This window comes from Pipistrellus kuhlii, unplaced genomic scaffold (genome assembly GCF_014108245.1).
Source record: "Pipistrellus kuhlii isolate mPipKuh1 unplaced genomic scaffold, mPipKuh1.p scaffold_m20_p_4, whole genome shotgun sequence".
In the NCBI taxonomy this organism is placed as follows: domain Eukaryota; kingdom Metazoa; phylum Chordata; class Mammalia; order Chiroptera; family Vespertilionidae; genus Pipistrellus; species Pipistrellus kuhlii.
In genome coordinates this window covers 42,547,056-42,559,093 of record NW_023425540.1, presented here as the reverse complement: position 1 = coordinate 42,559,093, position 12,038 = coordinate 42,547,056, and the positions used below count along the sequence as shown (strand labels likewise).

At 43.1% G+C, this 12,038-nt stretch overlaps 1 protein-coding gene across 4 annotated transcripts in view; it reads right to left on the bottom strand.

The window, feature by feature from the left end:
* RASA1 (RAS p21 protein activator 1) overlaps positions 1–11,765 on the bottom strand; it is an 82,807-nt gene extending 71,042 nt beyond the window's left edge. Inside the window, exon 1 of one of the 4 annotated variants that reach the window (XM_036411250.2) lies at positions 10,708–11,765. In XM_036411250.2, coding sequence (XP_036267143.1) covers positions 10,708–11,237 — 530 coding nt within the window. In that variant the 5' untranslated portion in view covers positions 11,238–11,765. Of the gene's footprint in view, positions 1–8,701; positions 8,825–10,707 lie in introns of those variants that run through there. The other 3 variants (XM_036411249.2, XM_036411247.2, XM_036411251.2) reach the window with 3 other exon arrangements.
* Positions 11,766–12,038: the final 273 nt, after the last annotated feature.

Below are 12,038 nucleotides of genomic sequence, written 5' to 3'. Positions count from 1 at the left end.
CGGTGGGGGATGTGCAGGAGGCAGCTGGTTGATGTTTCTCTCTCATCGACGTTTCTAGCTCTCTATCTCCCTTCCTCTCTGCAAAAAATCAATAAAATATATTTAAATAAATAAATAAATAAATAAATAAATAAAATAAAATAAAATAAAATGTTGTGACATACAACTAAAGCTATAGGGTACTTAGAATGAAACCTGCAATCTTAAATACTTTTATTTAAAACAGGAGAATGACAAAATTAAGTATCTATGTCAGGAAAAGAGAAAGAAAAACTTAATCCTGGAAAAGGCAAAAAAGAAAGTAGGAAAAAAGAAAATTAATGAAATCGAAAGCAAACTTCAGAAAAAAATTTAAGAGTTGGCTTTTTGAAAGATTATAAAATTGATATTTCGCCAAAGCCGGTTTGGCTCAGTGGATAAAGCATTGTCCTGCAGACTGAAGGGTCCCGGGTTCGATTCCGGTCAAGGGCATGTACCTTGGTTGCAGGCACATCCCCAGTGGGGGATGTGCAGAAGGCGGCTGATCGATGTTTCTCTCTCATGGATGTTTCTAATTATCTATCCCTCTCCCTTCCTCTCTCTGAAAAGTCAATAAAATACTTTTAAAAAATAAAATTGATATTTCTAGCAAGACTAATCAAAAGAATAAGAAGTCAAATTATCAATTTCAGTAATAAAAAAAGAATACTACAGGTCCTACAGAAAAACAATTAGCTATGCTATCATTTATTAAGGCTTATTGCAAAGATAGACAAATAAACCAAAGAAATATAATTGACAACAGAGTCACACAGAGACTGACACCAATTTATAACAATGATGACCCTGAAAAAGTGAGGCCTTTTAATTATTGGGTCAACTGGATAGCCATATTAAAAATAAAATAATATTGACCCCTTTCCATGCTCCATGAACAAAAATTAATTCCATATGCATGTTATATCTAAAAGTATAAGATAATACAATAAAGCTTCTAGGAAAAGCATAAGCAGATATATTCATGCCCTTAGGGCAGGCAAGATTTCTTAAACATGACCAAAATAAAAGGTGCACTCATAAAGAGAAAAACTGTCATAGTAAAATGAAGAACTTCTGTTCATTAAAGATAGCATTAAGCAAGTAAAAAGGCAAGATACAAAATTGGTATCTGTAACATATATGTCCAAAAAAGAACCCATAGCCAGGAGAAATCAGTAAGATAAAAGGAAGACCAATAGAAAAAACGGCAATTTATGGTGTCCAAATAAATCAATAAATATAAAAACATGCACACCATCATTATCCATCATATCAGGAAAAGCCAAATTAAAACTACAAGGGCTATTTCGTCACCCACCACCAAACTAGCTACAATCAAAAGAATAAACAATACCAAATGTTGTAAAATGTGGAGTAACTGCAAATTTCAAACAATATTACTGAGAACGTAATTTGGTACAAGTACTTCTCAAAACTACTTAATATCTACAAAGCATATATGAACATCTATCTTATGACCCAGAAATTCTAATCTTAAGTTACAACATAACTATCCTATATAATAAAAGCCTAATATGCAAACTGATTGAACAGCAAAATGATCAGTGGAACGACCAGTTACTATGACGCACACTGACCACCAGGCGAAAGACGCTCAATGCAGGAGCTGCCTCCAGCCTGCAGGCCCCAGGCCAGCCAACGCAGGTGCCAGCCAGGGGTCCCTTAATTGCCCCAACAGTTGCCCCACAGATTGGCCTAAGGACCCTACCCATGAATAAATTTTGTGCACCGGGCTTCTAGTATATACATATTAATAAAAAAATCACAAGAAAATTTGTAGTAATGTTATTTGTATGAGGCAAAATAGGAAACAACCTAAATGTCATATCCTATATAATAAAGAGGTAATATGCAAATTAGCCCTCTGCCTTACCAGGCCAGCAGGGGGGTTAGTGAGGGATGACCAAACGACTGAACAGCAGGTTGTGTGGGGCAACCAGGCCAGTGAGGGGGTGGGGGGTGGGGGGCACGAGGGGCAACAAGGCCGGCGGGGGAGGGGGGCAGTTGGGGCGACCAGACTGGCGGGGGGGGGGGGGGGGGGGGTGTAGTTCGGGGCAACCAGGCAGGCAGGCAGGTGAGCGATTAGGAGCCAGTGGTCCAGGATTGTGAGAGGGATGCCTGTCTGATTGGGCCCAATACCTGGGATCAGGACTAAACCAATAGTCAGACATCCCCCAAGGGGTCCCAGATTGGAGAGGGTGCAGGCTGGGCTGAGGGTACACAGACCCCCACCCCCTGCATGATTTTCGTGCACCGGGCCTCTAGTCTATCAATAATAGGATAATAAACTGTGGCATAGTCACAATGTAATACAATGACTGAAATAGTGTTACATGAAACATGAATAAATCTCATATGTTGTAAAGTAACATAAAGGAATGCATATGATTCAATTTGTATAGAATTTAATTTATATAAAATTCAAAAACAATATATAATGTAAAAAATCAGGATTGCGTTTACCTTTGGGAGAGGGCATATGGGTATTAGACTGAGAGCAAAGCAAAAAAGGAATGACTTCTAAAATATTAATAATATGTTCCTTGATTTAAATATAGATTGCATAGGTATTATTTGTATTATGGATTGCATAGTATTAATGTGTAGTATGTATTAATACATATACAATACCTATGCACTAATACATAGATACTATGATAAAACTTATTGAGATAAAAAGTTATGATGCACCCAGCCAGTATGTCTCAGTGGTTAAGCATTGTTGACCCAGAAACCAGAATGTCATGGTTCAATTCCTGGTGAGGGCAGTACAGGCCTGGGATTCGACTTGACCCCCAGTAGGAGCAGTGCAGGAGGCAGCAATCGATTCTTATCATTGATGTTTCTATCCCTCTCTCCCCTTCTCTTCCTCTCTCTGAAATCAATAAAAACATGTTTTTTTTAATTTAACGCTACACTTTATGTTCTTCTAACCTTCATTAAAAAAGCATACTTTAAGAAAAAAAAAAGTAACTCAAAATAAAGACTCTGTGGTCAGTACTAGCAGTTGAGTCAATGGGTGACACAGAGACAGGCCCTAGCCCTCTGTCATCTGTTCTGTCTTCCTACTGTATATGACTAACAACTCATGATCACTGAGGTCATGATGGGAATATATGTTCCTGCTCTTTGGCATGTGTATTTTTATATCTCTCAGGATTTTTTCTTTATTAATTATGTATACTTTTTAAAAATACTTTTTTTTATTAATTTCAGAGAGGAAGGGAAAGGTAAAGAGAGATAGAAACATTAATGATGAGAATCATTGATTGGCACCTCCCTACGGGGTGGGGGTGGGGGAAAGTGGGGGTGGGGATTGAGCCTGCAACCAGGGCATGTGCCCTGATAGGAATTGAACTGTGAGACCTGGAGTCATAGGAGAGTTCAACCAGGGGGCAGGGTCAGTCGGGGGAAGGGAGGGAGGCCCTGGCAGGCACAAAGTAGCCATTAGGGACCCTACCAGTGCACGAAGTTCTAGTGCTGCAATAACCAGACTTCCATATGCAAAGAAACAAATCTAGACAAAAACCTTACATCTTTCACAAAAATTAATTCAAAAAGGAGCACAAACCTAAATGTAAATTGTAAAACTTTAAAAGTCCTAAAAAACAATAAAAGAAAAACCTAGATCAGTGATTCCCAATGTGGGAGCAATTTGATTTTTTAAGGGAGGCAATTCAAAAATGAGTTAACAGGAAATTTTTTGCATTTCTAATGGTTATGGGGGCTAGTATAAATATAAATATACTAGAAGCCCAGTGTACAAAATTCGTGCACTGCGGGGTGGGCCCTCAGCCCATTCTGCCCCCTCTCACAGTCTGGGAGACCTCAGGGGATGTCCAACTGACAGCTTAGGCCCACTACCCACGGGCCCAAGCCACAGTCAGGCCTCCCTATGTGGGAGGTGACCGGCTGATCAGAGGAAGGCGCCAGCCCCATCACCCCGCTGTTGCTGCTGCTGCTGGCTGATGCAGTCACTAAGGTGTTTTCATCAAACAGACTCCAGTCCCTTCACCATGAAAAAGACAATTTTCTTTAGGCATTTTCAAGATGTCTCTTACATAGGATAGGACATTTCTTTTTATCTTCACCTGAGAATATTTTCCCATTATTTTTAGAGAGCGTGGAAGAGAGAAGGAAAGACAGAAACATCAATGAGCCCTGACCTGGGCCCTGGCCAGGAAGGAGCCTGCAACCTAGGTACATGCCCTTGATCAGAATCAAACCCGGATCCTGCGATCCGCAGGCTGAGGCTCCATCCACTGAGTCAAATCGGCTAGGGCAAGATATGACATTTCTTAGCCCCTCAAGCAGTAGACCTTCATTTTTGCCTCTAGGAGTGTGGTGGGAAAACCCTAGATCACCTTCTTGGATTTTAATTACCCAAGTTACCTACAACACTGAGTGGCAGCGTACAGGGAGCTTAGCCAATGAAAGGTTAGAGGCGGGACTACTGGCGTGCCAAGGTGTGTCCTCTCCAGGCCTGCTCCTGACACGCTGTGGCGGCTTGGGCAGGCCTTCCTGTGTGTGTGTCCACTCCGGGCCTGCGCCATCCATGGCTTGTCTCACCGCACACACAATCCCCTCCCACCCATCTGTACAGGCAGCCTCCTACTCAGCCAGGACTATTACAGCATCCTGGCTAATTTGCATATTATCTTTATATATATTTATACACACATATATTTATACGTAGATATTGTGACATATTTATGCATTTCAGTTCTCTTATGTTTTGAAACTTTATTTGCTATTTTTTTTATCAATTCATATCATTATTTTTTTGAGGTACATGTGGGTGGGCGGGACTTGACTCTGGGTCCCACAGCATGCCTCAGACTCTGACAGAAGGAAGGGTTTTTTTTATCCATTTTACTAATTTTCTTTCATCTCTGACACTTATTATAGAGAAAGGGCAAATAGCAATATTTATTTTCTCTAATTAATCCCCCTTTTAATGTGCATGAATTTCATGCACCAAGTCACTAATTCATAATAAAAACTCTGAGTAAATTAAGAAAAAAGATGATCTGCCGAAACTGGTTTGGCTCAGTGGTAGAACGTCGGTCTGCGGGCTGAAGGGTCCCGGGTTCAATTCCAGTCAGGGGCATATGCCTTGGTTGCGGGCACATCCCCAGTGGGGGGTGTGAAGGAAGCAGCTGGTCAATGTTTCTCTCTCATCGACGTTTCTAGCTATCTCTCTCCCTTCCTCTCTGTAAAAAAAAAAATCAATAAAAAAATATATTTTTTAAATCAATAAAATATATTAAAAAAAAAAAAAAAAAAAAAAGAATGCAGAGATTTGGTAAGTGATGACACAGAAAGTCCTGTCCTCTTGAAATGCTCTTTTGTGGAACCCAGCTGCCATGCGGTGAAGAAGCTCAAGCTAATGAAGTAGAGAGACTACAGGGATTGAGAGAGGAGAGGGAAAGAGGAGGAGAGACAGGGGTCATTATAGCCAAAATAAGACACATGAACATCCAAGGTATCTTAATGCCTAAGTTTGGTGTCTCAGCTGGGACAGCTGGTGGATAGCATGGCATATCATATACCGTATTTTTCGGACCATAAGACGCACTTTTTTCCCCCCAAATATAGCCTACACATACACTTTTAAAAAAAAGTTTTTTTACTTGCCCGGCTCTGTGTGGTCTCTGTGTGCTTGCCCGGCTCTAAAATGGTTCTAAATGCTGCTGTTTACTTTACAGTAGTGGTGTCGAACTCAATCAGAGAAGGGGCCAAAATCTAAAATCCAGCCTAAATCGCGGGCCGAATGGTTTACTGAACAGTCATAAACTGTCATTGTGATGGAAACGCAGCGGAGTGCAGTGATGACAGCGCGGTGCGGGCCACATTGCAAGGCCTGGCGGGACGGATTTGGCCCGCGGGCCTTGTGTTTGACACATGTGCTTTACAGGGTTGATTACATGTGTTTATGACTGTGATGTTGGGTTTTAATGCACATAAAATATTTTAGGACACTATTCGTTTCAGAATCTTTTTTTCTTCATTTCCCTTCTCTAAAAACTGGTGCGTCTTATGGTCCGGAGCGTCTTATGGTCCGAAAAATATGGTACTCTCCCTCTTCCTACTCCATTCCCTACTCTCTCTCCCTCAACTCCCCTCCTCTCTGTTCCACCCCCTTATGCTCCTTTCTAAGTTTTCTCTTTCTTCTTCCTAATTTATAGCTTCCCTTTTTATTTTTGTCAGTCAGCCTTTGTCTGGTTTTCAATGACCCAGACCAATTCTAGCCTTTGGCTGTGCTCTGTATTCTTAGTAACTACAGGCACCTCCTTCAACCTCCCTCCAGACCACAGGTAAATAAGAGTTCAGAGCAGACTCTTCACTAAGATCAAAAGTTTATACTCATTTAACTCATAATTCTTTTTTTTTTTAACCTGATAAAATCATTAGGCAATAGGAACCAATAACTTCATATATTCAGATAATAAATTATGCAGCAAGGAAAACATACCTCCTACTTTTCCTCAGACTTTACTGATCCTCTTTATATCATGTCTTATACTTTTAACCGCCATGACCCATTCCTCATACTTCACTCATTATATTTATCTTAATCTATCCTGAATCATAATAATAGGTTTATTTAACTTCCTACTAGATTCAAAACAATAAGAGCGGCTCACTGAGAAAAGGAGCATCTTACTCATTGTTGTAATCCCTTAAATTAAGCATCTACTAAAAATATGGTACAAAATCTGGGTCGACTCTATCCACAACTACTCTTTGCAATTCTCATCTCCATTTTTATTAGGAAATAATGACTCACCCATAGTTATAATGCTATCAGAGACAGAGTTAATGAACACTACATGTACTAAAATTAACTTTAACAATTATTTGACTTAAGAATTATTTTACTTTTGTAGACAGTAAGTTCATTTTTTTAAGGGGGAAAAAAGGTATTATTTAAATTCATTATTTCTTTTTCCTTTGTTTCAGGCCTTATTAGGTCCAGGGTAAGATCTTGGCCAGATGCCAGGCAAATAATATAAATGGCAAAGCAGGCCTGGTGGAGACTACAGCAAAATGGAAAACTCAGACCTCACCTGAAAGAGACAACCTCCACTGGGCTCTAGCAACCTACTCTCAAACAGAAACAGCAACCTCTGATTTCTTAAGAGATGCTGGAAATTGAGGCTTCTTAAATGTGAAGTCTTCCAATTTTTGTTTTTTGGTTTGTTTGTTTTTTTTTGTAAATAGATTATTGATTTAGGAGGGAGAGAGAGATAGAAACATCAGCACACCCCACACTGGGGATTGAGCCTGCAACCTGGGCATGTGTGGTGATTGGGAACTGAACTGTGACCTCCTGGTTCATAGGTCAATGCTCAACCACTGAACTAACTATGCTAAAGTCTTCCAATGTTTAAATGGTAACAACTAATTACAACAAGTCCCAAATACACTAAAAGCAAACCATATACTAGTGTATCTGTGGACTGGATTCAGCTCAAGGATGTTCTGCTGCAGACTCATAATTCACACGCGCGCACGCATACATAGACATACACATACACATACACACACACACACTAGTATGTAACTATCTTTCTCTCTCTCTCTCTCTCTCTCTCTCTATATATATATATATATATACACACACATATACATATATATATATATATTTTAAGGTATACTAAGACACCAACATTCCTTTACTTTCTCTCCCTCACCTTTAGGTGGAAATAGAAAAAAATAATAAAAACAATGAGAAGCAGCTCCATAAAATTATCGGGAGTACCAGTGACAAACTCCTTTAATTTAATCTTTTTCTCTCTTGAAAAAGAAATTTGTTAGCAGTTTTGAATATAGAAACTTCTTAGCATAAAAATATATGGAAATAAGTTTTTTATTTTTAAAATTTTTTCCTCAGAACTTGCAGAAAGAAAAATATTCGAACTTTTCTGGCCTTAACAAAACTAATAAACATAAGACTAATGATTCACCATGCACAGAAAAAAGATACAAAATACTAATGGCATTACCATATTTACACTGGTCAATCTACATACATACGGTCACTTGACTCTCAAGACCAACAGCACCAAACTAGCCGGATACAAAGCTGAACTCTATGACCAGGGAACCTCAGCCTAGCAAACCACTGTGGACTCAATCCAGTACCTGAACCTCCTACCATATGAGCGGAATCATGGTATCAACAATTAAGTCAAATTATTAGTAATCAAATATTAGTAATTATTAGTAATCAAATATTAATTTAGTCCAAAACATTTAATACTTTTATGAAAGATTTGTCATTATTTAACCAAGGGAGTAAGGCATTGTTCTTTCATTTAAAACTAAGAATAGAAAACATGAACTTCATCTCTAAACCTGCTTAACTTTATGAAGTTAAAATAAAATTTTTAATATAATTATTGTAGACAGGCCTTTGGAGTTCAAAACATTCTCTAAGATAGCTATTAGTAAGGGATTCCCTATAACAACAGAATTAGTAGGCAATTTAATGATAATAAAATTATGTTGTTACTTTGGGAGACGATTTATTTGTTGAACACTTAACTATATGTCAGGTACTGTTACTGAATATGTTCAGGGTTCCCATTAAACCTTGAAAACAACCACATGAGGAGGGTACCATTATTATCCCCATTTTACAGATGGGGAAACTGACCTTTCCAAGATCACACAGCTAGTAAGTGGTAGTGTCAGGATTCCAACCCAAATCTTGTCTAACTTCAGAATTTTCACTCTTAACCACTACACTGTATTGCCTCCAGTGACTCTGGGTTGATATCTAAGATAAAGAAAAAAGGAAGTTTGTACTTCTCAGTGGAAAATTTAAAAACATACTAGAAATGGAGGATACTTTTTAAAATAAAACAAATCTCATAGTCACAAATATTTGTGTTCTCAAATATATATAATGAAAATCTCACACAATGAACTCCTCACAAAAACAATTTTTCCTATGTAATCATTCATGGTTATTATTAAAAATTTAATGGGAAGGCTCTGTATTCTCTGCTCAATTTTGCTATCAACCTAAAACTGCTCTATTAAATAAATTGTACTTTTTAAAACTTTAAAGCTACAATATACTAAATATACCTAATTTAATTCAGTTATGAACTGGCATAAGACTATATTCTTTTCAGTATAAAAAGTTGTACTTTGTTTATTATAACCACAGTGTTGAGGATATAGTGGGCACTTTATACTTGACTGATTTTTTTTTTTTGAAGATGTGTAACAGTGTGTAAAATTAGAACTGTACCACTCTCTGAACACCTTCAGAAAAAGTCTGCAATACTAGACATGACCTAAGTTAAGATAAAATTAGACCAAAAAAGGAACTCTATTGAACAATATAAAAGGAATACTATACCCTATACCATGGCTGACATAAGATTAACTTCATTTTTCCACTAAGTGTCAAAAGATATAGTCATCAGTCAAAATGGATTAGTATTACAAAATCATTTCCTAATTTAATTGCTTCTAAATCCTCTAAAGAAATATACCACCTCACCCCCCAAAATAATACTTCATGTGTCAACATATGAACCAAATCTTTTTTCCTCTGATACTCACCAAGGTTGTCAAATTCTAAAAAAGTCAATTAGGACAGATGTGAGAGATTTATAAAACAAGTTTTGCCTACGGTACTATACCACTTCCCATCAACATTTCCTCTCTATATAAGTTCATACCTAAATTCACTTATGAAGGGAACAAGAGGGAGTTACACTATACAGAAAAGTCGTGGTTCTATATATTCTGCAGTACTGTCAAAATTAATTTAGAAATATAATACTGTATTGGTCACCAACAAAAAGTGTTGAAGGGAAGCACGCTCTTAATGTTATTTCAACGCTGTACTTACAAAAGTCTCAACTACAAAAAAAAATCGCACTAATATTAACAAATGAGAACTCTAAGGCACAAGTTACATATACTGCTGGAGTGTGGGCCCTTAAGCACACCTGTAATTCATCAATCTCCTTTCCTTTCTCGCTGACCCACGTTTTCCTAAGGGATCCAGACTTTTTTTTTTTTTTTTTTGCATCGCTATGCTTTCGGCGGACTCAAGTTTGGATTTGCAGTTCCAACAAAAACAACGCATTCCGACCAAGACATGTTTCAAACGGTATTAGCGCAACACCCATTCAAACACACTCCTATTCCAAGCTTCTCGCTGTTCAATCACCTAGCTTCCACAAGGAACACACACAACTATATGTCAGCGATACTAACAGAATAAACCACAGCTGCCTCGGTAGCTGCAAGCTCAGCGGAACCGCCGAGCGCCGCTCACTCTGGAAGGGGCAGAACCATATCCGGTTCTCACCTGACGCACATTTTCCCAAGCTTCCCATCTTTAAAACAACTTTGCATCTTCCCAGAGAGGAGCAACACACACACACACACACACAGACACACACACACACACACACACAAAGACGCCAGGGAGGTTAGAGTAAGCCTGTAGGTAGGGGAAGACAAGCGATCCAATCAAACCCCTCTACGCATGGAACCTGAAGCTTCAAAACTTTTCCCAACAAATCAATCACAGCTGACAGAGCACGAGCACGCTTCCCCCAACTTCTCCCCGGGAGCCGGCTTCCCAGGCCCCCCGCTATCCCCGCACCCCACCCCCAGGCAGCGGGCTTCACTCACTGGTTGGTCGGAGGAGCGGTCAGCGGGATGGCCACCTCTTCTTCCTCGTATTCCGGTCCATCCAGAGAGTCCCCTTCGTCCACGGTGCCCAGGCCCGCGCCCAGGGCGGGCAGGTGGGGAGGCGGCGGCAGAGGAGGGAAGCCGCCGCCGCCGCCGCCGCCGGCCCCGAAGGTCTCGCCGGACAACGACGCGGTGGTCCCCTTAGGCAGAGCCATCTCCCCGCCGGGTCCGGCGGCGGCGGCGGCGCCTCCCCCTGACAGTCCGGCTCCCGCCAGCGCCCCTGCCCCGGACCCGGCTCCCAGGAGTCCCGGTCCCAGAGCCGCTCCGCCATCCAGCGTCCCGGCGGCCACTCTGCCCTCCGCCGACAGCCCGGCATAGGGGGCGGCGGCCGCCACCGGCAGGGCCGCGGGGATCTTCACCCGACACGCCGCCGCCGGGTAGGAACCGGCGCCCGCGGCCGCGCCGCCGCCGCCCGCAGCCCCGGCGGCCACCGGGCCGCCCTCCTCACCGCCGGCCTCGGCGGCCATCATGTTGAAGCCCGGCCCGCCCGGGAGCCCCGCGGGCCACCAGGCCCGGGCTCCGAGCCGCCCCGCCCGGGCGCGTCCCCCCACCCCCAGCCAGTCAGTACTCCGGGCGGAGGAAACAACAACAACAAAAGGAGGGAGCCCGCCGCCCGCCGCGCCCCCTCCCCGGGCAGCAGCCCCGGCTCCCGGGTTACGGGAAGCGAAGTGGGCAAAAAAGCCCCGGCGCCGGCACCAGCGCCGCCCGAGCCTTCCCCGCGGACACCCACACTCACGCGCGCACACATGCACGGGAGCGAGAAACTTCCTGGCTGTGCCCTCAGGAGGAAGGGAAGCGCCGGGAGAGCGGCGGGGCAGCTGCCGCCCCTCCGGCCGCCGCCGCCGCCGCCGCCACCGCCGCTACCGCCGCCGCCTCACCACCCGAGTTCCGGCCACCCCCACCGCAGCCACCGCCGGGGCCGCTGCCGGGGCTGCGGCCGCTGCCGCCGCCGCATCGTCCACCACCGGGCAGGAGACGGGCGGGAGGGGTGGGGAGAGGAGAGGAGAGGAAGGGGGGCGGGGTAGCGGGGAAAGGGACTGAGCGGCTCCCAGCCCGGAGCTCCCAGTGAAACCGACGCCGAGAGAGAAAGGAGGGCGGGGCGCCGGCGGAGGGGGCGGGGCGAAGGAAGGGCGGGGACGGCGGGAGCGCGCCTCTGCGCAGGCGCGGGCGGGGGCGGGGGGCGGGGCCCGAGGGAGGGGCGGGAAGCGTCGGGAGCGGAGGAAGCGCGGGGACGCGCTCGCGGTCCCGCTCCGGGGAGAGCGCGTGGCGGC